This window comes from Vulpes lagopus, chromosome 23, assembly GCF_018345385.1.
Source record: "Vulpes lagopus strain Blue_001 chromosome 23, ASM1834538v1, whole genome shotgun sequence".
Lineage (NCBI taxonomy): Eukaryota > Metazoa > Chordata > Mammalia > Carnivora > Canidae > Vulpes > Vulpes lagopus.
This window is the reverse complement of record NC_054846.1, coordinates 23,878,330-23,895,548: the sequence shown is the minus strand read 5'-3', so window position 1 is coordinate 23,895,548 and position 17,219 is coordinate 23,878,330. Positions and strand designations below refer to the sequence as shown.

The 17,219-nt window shown below is 39.5% G+C and overlaps 1 protein-coding gene across 4 annotated transcripts in view; it reads left to right on the top strand.

Moving 5' to 3' along the window:
* The window catches only part of UTP20 (UTP20 small subunit processome component), a 95,223-nt gene extending 78,603 nt beyond the window's left edge, over window positions 1-16,620 (top strand). For 2 of the 4 annotated variants that reach the window (XM_041738209.1, XM_041738208.1), the window contains exons 46-62: window positions 486-652; window positions 1,235-1,376; window positions 2,294-2,410; window positions 3,769-3,939; window positions 4,203-4,334; window positions 4,804-4,914; window positions 6,759-6,838; window positions 7,507-7,576; window positions 7,705-7,887; window positions 8,754-8,885; window positions 9,380-9,512; window positions 10,928-11,115; window positions 11,867-11,938; window positions 13,957-14,226; window positions 14,415-14,541; window positions 15,871-16,016; window positions 16,287-16,620. In XM_041738209.1, the coding sequence (XP_041594143.1) occupies window positions 486-652; window positions 1,235-1,376; window positions 2,294-2,410; window positions 3,769-3,939; window positions 4,203-4,334; window positions 4,804-4,914; window positions 6,759-6,838; window positions 7,507-7,576; window positions 7,705-7,887; window positions 8,754-8,885; window positions 9,380-9,512; window positions 10,928-11,115; window positions 11,867-11,938; window positions 13,957-14,226; window positions 14,415-14,541; window positions 15,871-16,016; window positions 16,287-16,442 (2,397 nt within the window). In that variant the 3' untranslated portion in view covers window positions 16,443-16,620. Of the gene's footprint in view, window positions 1-485; window positions 653-1,234; window positions 1,377-2,293; window positions 2,411-3,768; window positions 3,940-4,202; window positions 4,335-4,803; window positions 4,915-6,758; window positions 6,839-7,506; window positions 7,577-7,704; window positions 7,888-8,751; window positions 8,886-9,379; window positions 9,513-10,927; window positions 11,116-11,866; window positions 11,939-13,956; window positions 14,227-14,414; window positions 14,542-15,870; window positions 16,017-16,286 lie in introns of those variants that run through there. The other 2 variants (XM_041738210.1, XR_005985193.1) reach the window with 2 other exon arrangements.
* The last annotated feature ends 599 nt before the right edge of the window (window positions 16,621-17,219 follow it).

Below are 17,219 nucleotides of genomic sequence, written 5' to 3'. Positions count from 1 at the left end.
CTGAGGTTTCTTTTGCGGTTGATGGTTCTAGATTCCCATTGAGTTCCTCTGATTTGGCCCAATTACTAATATCCAACCCTGAGGCATGGCCATTTCAGCACTTTATTAGCATGGTTTCAGAGGAGTAGTGACTGAATCTTGTCACTGTCGTATATGTGTGTGTGTTTGCCTGTGATGCATGAGGAGAGTAACATCTTCCAAGTGTCACATCAGATCTCCAGCCCTAGGTCCTCAGGTGTCTCCAGCAGAGAGCACAGGAGGGAGTGCAAGAAATCCCCAGGCTGTAGACAGTGGTTGTCTATGGGATTGATGTTACATGTAGATTAATACTTGGTATGCTCTGTTCGAAATTTTTTATTAAGAATGTTTCTTTTTCAATTAGGAAAAAATATTAAAAAGCAAATGTCTGTTTTAAAAACTACCATTACAACAAATGAAAATGCAGTTCTGTATCACCTCAGCCTGATTTTTATGTTTGCCTTTAGGTCTTACAAAATACCACAAGTTTAAAACTGGCCCGGAAGGTTCATGAAACCTTGCGCCGAATCATCGCAGGATTAATTGTGAATCAAGAAATGACAGCAGAATCCATCCTGTTGCTCAGTTATGGTTTGGTCAGTGAAAATCTCCCCCTGTTAACAGAGAAAGAAAAGTAAGTTTGAAAGAAAAAAAAAGTTATCCTTAAGTACTTGCTTCTGATAAGCCATTCAGTTCTTATTTACTCGTAAGTGGATGAATTTAGTATTCACCTTAGTTACATATCTGAGTTAGAAGATGGTGCTGCTTTGTGGTGTTTGGGCTAAAGTCCTTCTAAGTGATAAATTTCATCTTGAGACCTTTTTGTTTTATTTATTGAATCAAAGTTAGGATAGATTTTAAATATACACCTTTTGCTCTGATTAAACAGATATTTAGACCTTCAAAGGTTTTTAAAATACCTTCCTTTGGATTTTGCTTCTGGGTTGGCTTATGTTTTCAAAAACCAAAGGAAGATCCCCTCACTGTTCATCTTAATTTAAATGCATGCTCATCAGTGTGATCTCTTTCTGGAGTTGTTCTACGCCCTTGATGAACAACCTGATAATCTCTGTGTTTCATGGTTAAAGGAGAGAAAAAGCCCACAGTGCACAGCACGTTACTTAGTGCTGGGCTGCAGTCAGCAGACAGGGCAGCGGGGACTTGTTGGAACGCAGCTACAGGATTCCTCTCCCTATCTTTCCTTTGTGGTTGACAGAAACCCAGCAGCCCCTACAGCGGACCCACGCCTTCCACCCCAGAGCTGTCTTCTGCTGCCCCCAACTCCAGCTCGAGGTGGGCAGAAAGCTGTTGTGAGCAGGAAAACCAACATGCACATATTTATTGAGTCTGGGCTTCGGGTAAGAATTAACCTTAAGGTGCAATTTGCTGCCCACGGGGGAGTGCCTTTTAATCCTCTGCTAAATTTCCAGTCCCGTTCATTTCCATTCTAATTGCCTTACTATAAATAAATCATAGGATTTTTTTTTAAAAAAAGGTGAGTTGATCCATTTACCATTTCTTCTTTCTAATACTTCATTTGATGCTCTACCTGTCTCAGAATTAATGATTCTGACCTAACATTTATGGGTTCACTACTGTTTTGCTCATGGACTTCTCTAAATTTATTTTAAATTATTTTTTAAAAAAGATGTGAGCTTCTAAAAACACAAATTTGATTATTTCTTTCCTTTAAAACCCTTCACTGGCTCCCATTTTTCCTGAGAACCCAGACCTTCATCCGGTCTGTAAGGGTGTAGCCTCCTGTCATACCACTGCAACACCCATCCCTGCCACACTGGCTTCCTTTCAGTTCTGTGGTCCCCATCTCCTCCCACTCCGAGACCTTACCACCTGCACCTCCCTCCACCTGGATTCCACAGGTCCCCAAGCTCACTGCCTTTACAGCTAACAATTGGCTAGTCTGTCTTCCTGGCTGAGCTCCATCAGCAGGGGCCCTGCTCATCTTGATCGCTGCTGTGTCCTATATTGCGGAGCCAGTGCCTAAGTAAATGCTGAGGAATCACTTGGTAAATGAACTTGGCATCTCAGCTTCACTGTGAGCTCCCTCTTTCTTCATTTACTGACAGTCTCCCAGGTCCTTTCCCAATACCTTCAAAATTTTTGTCACTTCATACAGAAGCATCTTTCCCAATACCTTCAAAATTTTTGTCACTTCATACAGAAGCATCATGTTACATGGGTCTCTTCAAATCATTTCACTTGTACCCAACTCCATTTGGTCTCCTGGCATAAAATATTATTTTGAATCTTTTAGCTGCTACATCTGAGTCTGAAGACTTCCAAGATCAAGTCTTCAAGTGAACCTGTTCTGGAAATGTTGGATCCTTTTGTCTCTCTCCTCATAGACTGCCTTGTCTCCGTGGATGTGAAGGTGAGCTTCTGTTCTTTGACAAGAGCTATGTTGTGCAAAATCTCCAGAACTTCTAGGCTTGTGCTTCACAAGATGATTGAGTTTTTAGAGATTATAAACTGCTTCTGTTCCCTGCATTACATTGCTTCCCATTGTAATAATCCAATATATTTGGATAGTCTTTAACAGTTTTACCAGCCCTGGAATGTACATTACTTACTTCATTTAATCCTCACGGTAGTGTTATGAAGGTGAGTAGTGGGGTCCCCGTCAGCACTAATCCTTTTTATCATCCTTGATGCTGCTACCCGCCACAGCTGTGAATCCTTGTAACGACCCACGAGGCACATATTATGAAGGCTTCTGTTTTGTCAACGTGAAAACTAGGCTTTAGGCTAAGTGACTTGGCCCAGATGACAGATCTGGTACATGAGCCTCAGCCTGTCAGACTCCAGAGCCTGCACAACTCCCATTTCCTGATTGCCTGTCTTACAGTGAAGATGCCAGGAGGTTAAGTAACATCTCTGTAGTCAAATAGGGAAGAAACTGCAGAGCTGGGATTTGAGCCCTGGCCTTTGTGACTCCTAAAGCCTTTCCTCTGTGTTTTCATCTGATTTAGCCCAAGACCGTTACAGCCACCAGAGCAGCATGAGTCTGTTAGGTAGAGCTGAATTAGGTGAACTAGCTGATCTCAGCAATCTCTAAGGTCCCAGCATATGTTTTTCATATTTTTTGCACAGCACTTAGCTATTTGGAATTCCGCAGTGTATTATTCCTCTGCTTGATTTCAGAGCCAGCTCTCTGCTCCTTAAATAGCGGAATGGTATGGGGCACCTGTCTTCCATTGGTAGAGCATGCAACTCTTGATCTCCAGGTCTTGGTTTCAAGCTCCACATTGGGTGTGGAGCCTACTTAATAAAATTTTAAAAATTAAAAAAAAGATAGGGAGATGAGATTCTATCTTTATATTTTTAATACTTAGAATGTCTTACATGCGTATGTTTAGAATGGTTACAGTGCCATTCTAGAAAAAGAAAAGTCCTTTATAATGTATTTTCCACACACAAAACAAAATTGATAAAATTGGCCAACCCAGCCAGTCATTTACTCCTACAGGTTAAGAATACAGTGACCACTCTTTCTTATTTGCTTGCAATATATCTTTCCTTGCTATGGAGAAGCAATAAGTTCTATCACAGAGACTAGAAAACCTCCCTATCCTCTTACACTTTTGGTACAGTTCTTCCAGCCTGGGTTGGGCAAAGTATTTTACTCTTTCAACTTGATCACTTTTAGAGTCTACACAGCCTTGGGTTCGGGTGTTGGGTTATTGGGTTTGGTCACTACATAAGTTGATTGGTTTTATTTTTGTTTTTCAGGTGATCACAGGTGCTTTACAATGCCTGATCTGGGTCATGAGGTTCCCTCTGCCTTCCATAGAAACAAAAGCAGAACAGCTGACCAAACACCTTTTCCTGTTGCTGAAGGACTATGCAAAACTGGGAGCTGCCAGGGGCCAGAACTTCCACCTGGTAGTAAATTGTTTCAAGGTGAGGCATTTTCAATTGTGCATAAAATAGCCAGGACAAGAATTACCATCAGAGTCATAGTTGTCCCCATTGTCCTTTGTGGTCTTGAGTCAAAATTTTTTCCAGATTAATTTGCTAAGGGCAGAAGGTTGGTATCCTGTGTTAAAAAAAACAAAACAAAACAAAAAAAAAGAAACACTGATGTTGTATTAAGTCCATACCATTTCGATGGATCTTCATTTGTAGGATGTCCTGGCTATTAACCTCACTATTGTAATTTGCAGTGTGTGACCATACTTGTCAAGAAAGTGAAATCTTACCAGATAACCGAAAAGCAGCTTCAAGTTCTACTAGCATATGCTGAGGAAGACATTTATGATTCTTCAAGGCAGGCCACTGCATTTGGTCTTCTGAAGGTATGGTGTCAGCAGAATGTTTATGAGTCTCAGGGTAGATACTTAGAATAATGTGGGACACAGTGTTTTGACTAGCTTTAGATTCCCAAACTTAACTTACAAACATTGTTATGATTTTGGTGGATTTTAATTATAAGCTAGTATATCTAATTATTAAACTGAACATGAACTCTCTATTAACACTTCCAGAGACTTATACAAAAATATAGGAAAATAAATAGATGTTAAAAATATTTCATGTTTGTAGTTATTGTATTGGACATTGAAGGTTTTTTTCCCTTTTTTATTGTAAAATATATATAAAACCTAAAATTCAATGATCTTAAATATTTTTAAGGATATGTTATTTTTCTTTCAGAGATTACTTTCATTATTTTTGAAGCTGCCTATGACTGCCTTAACATCAGGCTGGCTTACACCCATCTGCAGTAGAACAGGAAATGAGATGTCTTTTCCTTTTGTATTTTAGGCCATTTTATCCAGAAAGTTATTGGTCCCGGAAATCGATGATGTCATTCGGAAAGTATCCAAGTTGGCAATTTCTGCACAAAGTGAACCTGTCAGAGTCCAGTGCAGACAGGTTAGTGGAGAGACCTTATTCCCATAGGAAGGGCTGGGTCCTGTCTTCTCTGGTTTTTAGAAAGAGACATGTCAACACTGCCTGAATTCTGCAGATGATTTTATGTCACACTGTTGCTTTATTCTGAGACTCAGGAACCCATTTACTTATCCAGTGTGAGCAGCAACTCTGCTTTGTCCTCAGGGCATTTTCAGTTAACAATGAGCATTTTGAGTATAGCCCATCACACATGAGATGTCTTAAATGGGTGAAGACATTTGTTTCCCCTTTGCAGCACAGTAGCCTGCACCAAAGGTTTTCCATCTATGGGTCCAGTAACCAACTAATTGTGCATATAACTGTGTGCCAGGTGCTGCTGGAAAAGCAGTCAAAAAGATTTCTATAGTCTCTATCAGTGAAATTTTTACAAGAGACAAGCACAAAGCAAAAAGTCCACAGTTAAAATTACAGACATCCTAAGTGCCCGGAGGGGGAAAGTGCTGTCATATTTCATCTTTTACAAGACATACCATTATTTAGATAGAGAAAGAAAAAATCTATGACACAGTGGTAAGATGCCATCAGTTTTAAGACATTTTCTAATTTCAGATATATTAAAATGTGAAAAACTGCTCAGAATTGAGAAAATATGGGAGCACATATGATGGTTGAGGACCACCTTAGTGTTAGAATCGGGGAGGGCTTTCCTGAGGACTGGCCTATAAGGAAGATTAAGGCTTAGCTCTCTAGGGGAAGGGGGTAGCCAATGCCTGAGGAGGATAAAACTTGAGTTCGATCAGGGTCTCACTTATTGGAGGAGCTAAATGAAGGTGGGGAAGGGAGCCCTTATGGTCTTGTTAAAGATTTTGGGGCTTTATTCTGATAGCAATCCCTAAAATCGAGGAAGGAGAGTGACATGAGCAGATGTGTATTTTTACATTTGTTCACCTATGATTATATGAGTGCACATCACACCCAGGAGGTGGAAAGGTCTGAATGGGAAATATGAACTTGGGATTGAAGGAAGGTGTGGGCTCCCAAGGAAGCCACGTTGGAAAGAGAGGAGCATGTCTCTAGAGAAAGTCTCCTTGAGTATTGTTAGGAAGAGTGAGAGCCAGCTAGCACTTACTAAGCACTAGCTGTGTGCCCAGCACTTTATATACATGACTTCTGTTTGTAGTTACCTTCCGAAGAAATGGTATCCCCATTTTATGGCTGGGAAGAAACAGGCCTTAAAGTTTCATGATGTGCCTCAGTTCTTGCAGTTTATTAATAGAGGAGGCTGACTAGTATGATGGCTTGAAAGCAGAGACTTTGGACTAGGCATGGAATTCTGGCATTGTCACCTGAGCGAGTTACTTACCTCTCTGCGCCAGCATCGTTCTCTTGGTGTGTAAAATGGGGTTAATATCCCGTCTTCCAGTGGAGTGATGACCATTAACTGAGAAACACTTAGCACAGTGCTTGGCATATAGAAGATATTTAATTAATGAAATAGTTACTATTCTCAGTATTAACTTTACCCCCATTGTCATTCAAGGGGAAATGCAGGGTTAAACTGTAGTCCACACTGAGTCCACCACACGGTACCCTATGGGAGAGAGGTGTTTCCTACATGTGAGCTAAGCTTTGGAGCCCAAAACAACCATGCCAGTGGTAGGCCAGCATTTAGTCTTAAGCAGGCATGCGGGGCAGGACCTGAGTAAGTGAGGTCAGAGGAGAAAGGAGAAGTGCACAGTTGACTCAGAAGGCAAGCTTCACCTGGTTGATCACTCTAGGGAAGTGTGTCTCAAAGCAGGTTAGGAAGCAGGAATCCTGGAGACAGACAGGAGCCAAGTAATCATCTGTGTGACTTCTGTTTCTAGGTTTTTCTGAAATACATTCTTGACTATCCCCTGGGTGACAAATTGAGACCAAACTTGGAATTCATGCTTGCTCAACTGAAGTAAGTTTAAGCCATAAACTACACCCAGGCAGAGGGTTAGTAACCTCTCTCATTTTAACGTGGCAGCCATTTGAAAGTGATAAATCAATCCTAAACATAATGGCACCGTCTCTAAGGGTATTACCATGTGCGTCATTGACTTGATTGTCCAATGATATGCATGACTTCATATGACAATTCTGTGGGTTGCTTTTCAAATTCAGTCTGAACACTGATTTTCATTAGAGTCTACTTAAAGAGAATGGTAAAAAAAAAAAAATCTAACATTTACATTCAAAGCTTCATAGTAGCATGATATATATAAAAGCATTAAAGTTGGGAAAATGGGAGTTTTTTCCACTTTTTAAGAAATAGATGGATGCCCTGAAACAATGTTTAAAAGTTTTTCAAGAGGGATCCCTGGGTGGCGCAGTGGTTCGGCGCTTGCCTTTGGCCCAGGGCGCGATCCTGGAGACCCGGGATCGAGTCCCACGTCGGGCTCCCGGTGCATGGAGCCTGCTTCTCCCTCTGCCTGTGTCTCTGCCTCTCTCTCTCTCTCTCTGTGACTATCATGGATAAATAAATAAATAAAAATTCTTTAAAAAAATAAAATAAATAAAATAAAAGTTTTTCAAGAATTACTGGTAAATTTAAGATACTAACAAGTCTGTCTCATGTTCTTGCCCTAGTTATGAACATGAGACCGGGAGAGAGTCTGCTTTGGAAATGATCTCCTACCTCTTTGACACGTTCCCTCAGGTACCTTCAATCACAAACAGTAGCTGTGTTCCCCATGAGCCCTGGGTGCCTGCAGGCCTCCCATTTGGGCATCTCTGAGAATTCCAGTCTGAGTGTGCTCGTAACTGCCTGCTTTTGCTTTCTTTTAGGGGCTGCTCCATGAGAACTGTGGAATGTTCTTTATTCCTCTTTGTCTAATGGTGGTGAATGATGACTCTGCCATGTGCAAAAAGATGGCATCCATGACAATCAAATCTTTACTCAGGAAAATCAACCTTGAGAAAAAAGACTGGCTCTTTGATATGGTTATCACCTGGTTTGGAGCAAAAAAGGTAAAGGTTGCTTTTAGTCATATTTCAATGAAAAGTCTTAGCTTTTGGTGTTCACTTTAAATAAGAATACATATTATACGTTGTTGAATTTTTCCCAAACAATTTTATTTTTAGTTGATTATGTTAATATATTCTTGCTGGGTGGGGGGAATAGGTGAAATAGGTGGAGAGTAAAGAGTACATTTAGCTGAGCACTGAGTAATATATAGAATTGATGAATCAACTCTGTATTGTACACTTAAAACTAAAAACACTGTGTGTTAAAACTGTACTGGAATTAAAGTAAAAAACTTAATTAAAAAAAATATATATATATTCTTATAGTAAAATTCCAGGACATATAAGTTATAGAGAGTAACAAAAATCTCATGATATAGTCCATGATCGTCAGCCAATTACATGGCTACATGAGTGGATCATGAATATCTTTGTTTTCAATTTTGCTTATTCATGTAATGAATTATCATTCTATTAATGATTATATACAGTAATAAATTTAGAATGGGAGTGGGGGTACTGTATGAAATGTATTTCCATTTTTTTAATTAAAATTTTATTATTGAGGTATAATTGACATACAATGTTATATTAGTTCAGGTATACAATATAGTGATTCAACAATTCTGTACATTACTTGGTACTCACAATGATTTTTTGGGGGAGGGAATGTATTAATTATGGATAATGGTGAGTTCCATTTTTTTAAATTATAATCTTGCATATGAGTATTTCTCCATATTTTTCATGTTAGCCACCAATGACCCATAATATTGAGGACAGAGTCATGCCCACCTTCATTTTGTACTTTCTGTAAATGGCCTCTCAAGTTGTATTAACATTGTCTTCTGGTGGCTTATTTTTGGTAGAGCTTAAATAGACAGCTGGCTGCCCTCATCTGTGGCTTGTTTGTGGAAAGTGAAGGAGTCTCTTTTGAGAGGAGACTTGGAACTGTTCTTCCCATGATTGAAAAGGAAATTGATCCTGAAAACTTTAAAGATGTAAGTAATTTGCCAGAGAATAAAACTTTTGCTTATTTTTATAGTTTAACCTAAGATGACTTAGCTAATAAATATTTGTGTTCAAAAAATATTTACTAACGAAGGCAAGAATTTATAGTACAGTTGGGTCTTCATTTTAAATGAGGTTTAAGGTAAGTTATCTTCCGTAGTACATGAAGATCGAAATTTCTGCAGCAGGGTGATTTCACAGCCTACCACCACCCACTCTGAACATTTAGTAGCATCTGGAGACATTTTTGTTTGTCACAAATGAAGGGTAGAAGGTGCCGTTAGCATCTTGTGGGCAGAGGCCAGGATGCTGCAGATCATCCCACAGTGCACAGGGCAGGTCCCCACAGCACAACAAAGAATTATCTGACCCAAAATGTCCATTGATGTTGAGACACCTTGGTATCAATTTACATGCTGGAGTAAAAACAGCCATTATAGACTTTGAAATTGTCTTGATTGATTTCTATCCATCCTGTTTTTAGATCATGGAGGAGACTGAAGAAAAAGCTGCAGATCGCCTTCTGTTTAGTTTTCTTACATTGATTAGTAAACTCATCAAGGAATGTAATATTATTCAGTTTACCAAGCCCTCTGCGACGTTGAATAAAATCTGGAGTAAGTGTTTCCTTTTTAACTTAAATATAAAAACAAACATACTAGTTGTGATAGAATTATTGAAAACAGTTTTGGTAAATTAGCATATGAATATTTAGAAAGTATATAATGTCAAGGGAAAAGTCCCTAAGAGAAAGATTTAAAAGACTCTTTCAAATTAATTACAGTGAAAATGTTTCTTGACTTCACAAGTAATATATTTCATTTATAAAAGAAGGAATATTAATTATGGGAAAGTAAAAGAGGAAAAAAGTTTCTCAGAGTCCTCCTTGCTGCTTGGTAATAATTTGGTATTTATTTCCATCCAGTCTTTTGTTAAATAGACTTAGGGTTCTGTAAACAGACTACATAATTCCACATAAACTCTCATATATTGTTTGTACCTAAATAAGAATATCATCGTACCATAACACACTTAGTAGGTAGTTTTCTTAAAATGGCTATATATAGCCTCCCATGCAAATGTGCCGTGATTAGTAAACCGTTTAACCTCTATGTGGCATTTAAATTATTAATATCACTCTTTAAAAGAAAAATAAGATCCTAATATTTTTAACTTAACATATTCAATTTTGATTAGTCAGTAGGAAATAGACTTTGGAATGAATGCTTTAAGTACACAGCTGTTTTAAGAGAACTCAGGGTTCAATGAGAAGTCCTACAGTTACTAAGTTACTATAATAAGCCTACTGTGGTATGACTCCACCGAGCCATGGCCACATTATTACAAAATACACAAAGAACAAAAGTAAAACCCTGTTAATGAAATAAAGCAGCATAGACTAAAACTCAGATATGCCATAGTTCATCCAGAATTTTAATCATGTTCCCTAAAACCCACAAGGTTTTCAAAGTGTCCACGTAACACAGGAGTACAAGCTTGGGGCCAGCCAGGTCAAGCTGGGGCCCAGGCCTAGTTCTGCCTATTAAAGCACAGCACCTCATCTAGCCCGTTGTCTAAGATTCCTTACCTGAGAAATGGACTGGATAAGTCTAATGTTACAGAACTGGTGTGGGGTCTAAACAAAATAACGTATGTAGCACACTTAGCCCCGTGCTTGGCACAGAGAAAGCCTCAAGAAATGACGACTTCCCCCCAATTTCAGTAATTACTAGAAACAAGCGTGTGCCTTCATATGTATTTATATTACTTAATTTAGAACTCGTAAATGTCACAGCCACCTTATCTCCCTTGGGCCTGAAACTAATTCTGATGGAACTGGTGTTTTTAGGCTTACTCATACTTCTTCTGTCACTCACCACGTTAGGAGCTGGTTTTCTGGTTGTTTCCGGTTTCTCACCACCTCACCTCTCCCTAGCTCCAAGCAGATAATAGATAATGCCTACGCTAATCATATTTACCACCAAAGAGTCAGGAGAGCTAAGATACTGAAGGTACATCTTGGTTCCCTTAGGTTATGTGCACTGTCACCTGAGACATCCACACAGCTGGGTGTGGCTCACTGCGGCCCAGATTTTTGGATTACTCTTTGCCTCTTGCCAACCAGAGGAACTTATTAGAAAACAGAAGACCAAAAACACTAAAAAGAAACTCTCAGTACCCGTAGCAGTAAGATTTCTAACAAATGACCTTGAACAAAAGGTAAGGTTTCCCTAAAACTTTTCCCTTTCTTTGAGGTCGGTGTGGGATGTTCATTCTGCTTCTTGTAACCGTCTTGGGGTTGGCCCTCAGCAGAAACTCTTACATCTGACTGTTGCACATAGATCCTATAGGAGTAGTGGGTACTAGAGAAGGGTGGGCCTCAAGGCCAAGGCTTTCCAAAGAGAATTTGTGAACTGTCAGTCTTATTTAGAACATTCATCTTCTATTATTTGTTTTGTTTTTTTTTTTACCACTTCAGATATCAGTATTAAAAAAAAAATACATATTTTTAAATGAAATTGATACTGTCTGTCCTGCCTCGTAAATGAGATCATGTTCATGGAAATATTAGAGACCATGTTATATCCATCTTGGATTTCCTAGGGCCTAAAACAATGCGTGACTCATAGTGGGAACTCCATAAACACTGAATGAGAAGATGGAAGGGAAGGAAAGAAGGAAAAAATATATTAGGATGTTGTCAAGTTTTCTACTGATAACCTGAGGGATTATCTGTATTGCCCCAGAGCTTGAAAGTATTCCCCCTTTTGGGGGCGGGTGGGGCTAACATACTTGGGGCAGGTAGAAGGAAACAGTGACAGTTTCTTTCTGGTCATGGACCTCCCCTCTCCAGACCTATACAAGTCAAAATCTAGCACCTAGTTTACTATAATGGTTAGTGACTTGGAGTTTTTAAGAACAATGAGAAATGCCTGCATTGTGTCTGCCAATGTCCACTTTGTTTTCACAGATGAAAAGTATCTCCCTAGCCTCTTGCCATCAGTTGCATTCCAAATTCTTAGATCAGTCTCTAGGAGAACAGGTGAGTAGTATCCTCCTGGTTGAATAGAAAGGATCTAGTCTCCCAAGTCTAGGAATAGGCTTACATTTGGTATTTGTGTATGCTTTTCCTATTCTAATGCTTGGGGAATTAAATGAAATACAGACATACACTGAAATACATGTTCACTTGTGACATAAATCTCATCAGCACTTGGGTCCCTGTTGAGGTTACTCTTGGCTCCATTTAAAATTCCCAGTGAGAGGCTGTTAATCTTCTCATGTTCAGTTTTAACATCTATCCCACATTGTGACCAAAGCTTTGAAGGCCATTAGTTGCTTGACCGATTGATTGTGATCCTATATTAAACTCTATTACTACATTTCCTTCTCTTACCCCTGGAGCTTGAAGAGAAGGTAATAAAGGTCATGTTACAGGGTGGTCTGAGAATCGTCTGTGGTGAACAGAAGGCAGATAAATCACTAAAAAGTTCCATGTATTTTATATTATAAAATGTAACTATAAGTAAAATGTAAACAGAAGCATTTATAAATGTTCAGTAAATGTAAATTACCTTTGAATAGGGTCTACCGTTCCCTTTATTTTTTTCCTCCTTTGATAAAGCTGTTGGTAGAGATGACACAGATGCAGTGCCTAGTTATGAGCAATGCACTTGATTGTGACTCTTGTCATTATGGACAAGATGGAATGGGAACTAAGTGGATGCTGTATCCAAAGAGTGATCGCAAGTAGCATGCCATTAACCCTAATACTGCCATCACTTTTTACATGAAAATACAGCCTGCTTCATTATATGGCAGGATCAGAGAAAGAACGGAAAGCTGTTCAGTGGATAGCGAAGTGAGACCAAAGAAACCCTGCCTGAGTAGTAGCAGGTGAGGTCTCACACAGTATCAGTCTTGATAGAGGTTGACAGATACAACCATAGAAATTCAGGACAGGAAGAGATTTACTAGTACTGACCTAGGAAGAAAGAAATTATAGAATGTGGTTCACTCCAGTCTTAGGTGAAGTGGCTGCCATAGGGGACAAGGCCTCCAAAACTGGGACTGTCTTCAGGAAGGCCAAGGTTCCAGGAGAAGGAAATTATAATCTTCACATGAATTCCTGACGGTCAGGCTAGCCTCAGACAATGTGCAGGGTTCTGTGTCCTACATTTGGGGGAAACTCTGGGCACACAGCACCTCTAACAGAGCATCCACGATAGTAAAGGAACTCAAAACCAACGTGGCTTCCTCCTTCTCATAATTAGTGTGAAATACCTATGTCCAAGATTTCATGGATGTCAGAGTTAGGGACCCAGTATTGGGGCCTGTTATTATAAGTCTAAAATTGGTCCCTGGGCTGTTTAACTGGATCAGATGGAATTTGAGAAGATCTGTTTTTAAGAATTTAGGATTAAATTCTAAAGACCCTTCAATCCTGGCTGACCACTTGTCTTTGGGGGAGTCATTTAATAACTCTGAATCTTGGTTTTCTCTCCTGATAATAGTACTTAATAGTGATATTTTAGAATTAAATTAGAATGTTGTGTATACAGTCATTGCTCAATAAATGAAGAGATTTAATAGAGGAGGGATGAAAAGTTCTCTTAAAAATTGTAACGTATAGGGGGATGTCTGGGTGGCCTAGTGGTCTAGTGCCTTCAGCCCAGGGCCTGATCCTGGAGACCCAGGATCAAGTCCCGTGTCGGGCTCCCTGCAGGGAGCCTGCTTCTCCCTCTGCCTGTGTCTCTGCGGGTCTCTCATGCATAAATAAATAAAATTTTAAAAAATGTAATGGATAGTCTGGAATAAAATCATGTACTTATTGGTACATTGAAGGTAGATCTGGACCCAGTAGATGAGTTACATGGAAATGGGTTTGGATACAGTATGAGGTAGAACTGAAGATGATCAAAATCTAGGACAATCATCAATTTAATAGTGCAATGCCCAGTTATGGGGTTTTTTCTCTAATTGTAGAACCTATTTTTTCCTAAGCCGTATTTATTTCAAAATCAAAGTCCCAATTCCTCCTTTCTCTCCCCTTTTCTAAAGGTTGTTAAGAATTTGTTATTTGTAGCCAAAGTCTTATATTTACTGGAACCTGAATCTGAGGATCAGCGAGCTGAGAGGGAGGAACAAGCAGCTTTAGGAGATGGTGGGGCCAGAGCGTCCTGTGCCGAGGAGACGCTGGACCCTGACAAAGAGGAGACCGAGGCGGCAAAGGATGAGCACGGCAGGCCGGCCACGCTGCTGTGGTTGGTGCAGAGGTTGTCCCGGATCGCGAAGCTGGAGGCTGCCTATTCACCTAGAAACCCCTTAAAGGTACATACAGTGAGTGCCTCGTGACTCCAGGTGCTGGTTTCTTTATAAAAGCGTTCTAGGCGTGTAAGAGCAATCCTCCTGAGTCTCTCAGAAGTTTTAACCCAAAAGGAGACCTTGTTTTCTAAATTGTTTGTATGGCCGCAGTAAGAGAAGCGCCTCAAAGGACCATGAATGATCTGTACTTTCAGAGAACGTGCATCTTTAAGTTTCTTGGCGCTCTAGCCATGGATCTTGGCGCGGACAAGGTGAAGCCGTACCTCCCCGTGATCCTAGCTCCTCTGTTCCGAGAGCTGAACAGCACCTATTCGGACCAGGGTAACTACAGCCTGTCTTTGAAGACGTGCACCTTAGGAACCCTCACTTTTCTCCTCCATGCTTTCTTTTTCCTTTCTGTCCACCCTCCCTGCCAGAGTTCATGTTAAGAAAACTTGCTAGAGATCAAAACAATCAATAGCAAATGAGGCATATCTTTTCTATTTGACTGCCTTCTGTGTGCTTCCTCATGTTTAAGAGTGAATGCTTCTCTCCTAAAAGATGCTTTACTCCTAAGCAAAGAAAACTGTACCTGGAGGTAGTTCTGAACCTTGTGGTCTGTGGACAATAATGAACAATATGTCAGAATATTCTCTGTGGATTATAAGGCAAAAGTGTGAGATATTTTTTTTCTTTCTTTTTTTTGGGGGGGGTGGGGGAGAGGACTGCTACAATTTTTTTTTTAATTTGATTTGCCAACATAAAAAAAGTATAAAGTATTTTTAAAATCTTTTTACTTTTCCTGTTTTTTCATTTTTCTTCCCTGGGTGTTTGATGTCTTTCCTTCCCTGATCCTAAATGGTCTCTTTTGATAGTAGGAAAAGAGAGAATTGGGGATTGGAAAGAGGGGGGGGGGGGGTAAAGTAGATATTAAGTTTTAAAATAAAATGAACTGAATGTCAAAGCAGCAGCTATTTTAGTCTTACAACCCTGAGAAAGCAGTGGTCCAGTCTGGGTCGGCTTTGGTTCTCATCACCTAGCATTTATTGAGCACCTATATTTGCCAGGAACTGGTGGTTCAATGGTACAAAGGACCTAGTCGCCATTTTCAAGAAATTTGTGATCTAGAACAGCTCCTGAAATTGAGTACAAAAATCAGTGGGTTATTTGCATTTGGGAGACAGAAGGCAGGGAAGAGTGGGAAAACAAAGATTTTTGTCTCTGAGAAGTCTTTGCTCCCCACCGTCCCCCTCAAGGAAAAAAGGTTATGGACACAGCTAAACATCTGTGACCCGTGAATTAGAGACGGCCTAGAGTCACACTTACCTTTCCCCTATCTGCACAGAGTTGAGCAGGTTAATACAGAAACGCAAAATATTTCTGTCTGGTTCTCAAATTAGCATCTTCTGAGCCAGGATTTCTCTGGAAAACAGGCTTCACAGACTGTGGTCTCCTGGCACATGCAGAGGGGTGCTGGCTGGGAGGGTCATGCCCAACACTCTGTTCTCCCATCTCAGAAACGTAGAGCTTGCTTTGAGGTCAGTGTTTAATGCTCACATAATAAAAGTGATAATGCTGCAGGAATTTAAATTTTGCATGTTGTTGATTTTAGCAATGTTTAAATGTGCCCTTTCCTCGTGATTATCTCTGATTATTACTCTCTGTGATTAGATCCTTTGCTGAAGAATCTGTCCCAGGAAATCATAGAGTTACTCAAAAAGCTGGTTGGGCTTGAGAACTTCTCCTTAGCCTTTGCCTCTGTACAGAAACAGGCTAATGAGAAAAGGGCACTCCGGAAAAAGAGGAAGGCTTTAGAGGTACGTTTGCCATTTGAAAATGTGGTGTGTTCATTAGACTTAAGTATTTTGAACCAGTATTTTGAATCGTGTGCATGCATGTGTGTCACGCTTACCCAGGGAAGAAGGAGGGATTGGCTATGTTTGAGATGGGACCTTACAGCTAGAGCTCCACATTCTCCTTAATGGGACTGTGTGCATGTGATATTTAAATGGCCCATTTCTGCATTTGATTTTTATTGGTTTAACATTTACTTTAAAAGTAATATAAAATTTCTATTTTTTTTCAAGTTTGTAACAAATCCTGATATTGCTGCCAAGAAAAAGCTCAAGAAACACAAAAATAAAAGTGAAGCCAAGAAGAGAAAAATAGAGTTCTTGCGTCCAAGCTGTAAGACCAAGAGACAAAAGAGCTACAGCCTGAAAGATTTAGCAATTGTGGAATGATGTGCCCCCTCTACTGATAAAGTATCTCAATTTACCCCAAAGCATGAATTTCTCAGGATATCTGCTGGTCTGAAATCATAGCAGGTTTTATTATTTAAGTTAAACTGGCATATATTGTATATTATACAGTTTAATAGAATCATGCTCAGATTTTTTAAATTAAAACATTTTCATAATTCTACTGTATCTTCACTGTCTAAAAAACGTGACAGTAGTGATAATTTTTTTAAGACATTAAAATAGCAAGACAGAATGTAGAAGTTAGAAATAAGTGATTTATAATACTTTTATGAAAAAAATATATAATACTTTTATGGAGAAAACTAGAAAACTTTATTGAAAGGCATTAAAAGAAATCTGCACAAATGGAAAAATAACCATGTTATTTGGACAGGAAGATCTAGTATTGTAAGAAGTTGGATCCCACTTGTTAAAGACCTATCTGTGTAAAATCCCAAGAGCTCTTCATATAATCCTAACAGGCTGATCCTAAAATTTATATGGAAGATTAATTGAAAACAAGTCATGATGCTCTTAAAAAGGGAGTTTTGAAAAGGGTGAGGAGTTTTCCCTGTCAGATACCAGAAGTAAGTCACAAAAAGTGCTATCTATAGTGAACATGGGTTAAGTTCTACATGAAAGTTAAGAATTTGTGCACATACAGCTGGGGTATGGTGTACAGCATTACAGGTAATCAACCTAACAGTGCCCAGGCTATAAGATAACTATGAATCAACAGACAGTCCAGTAGAAAAAGTGTCGAAAGAGAGAAATAGG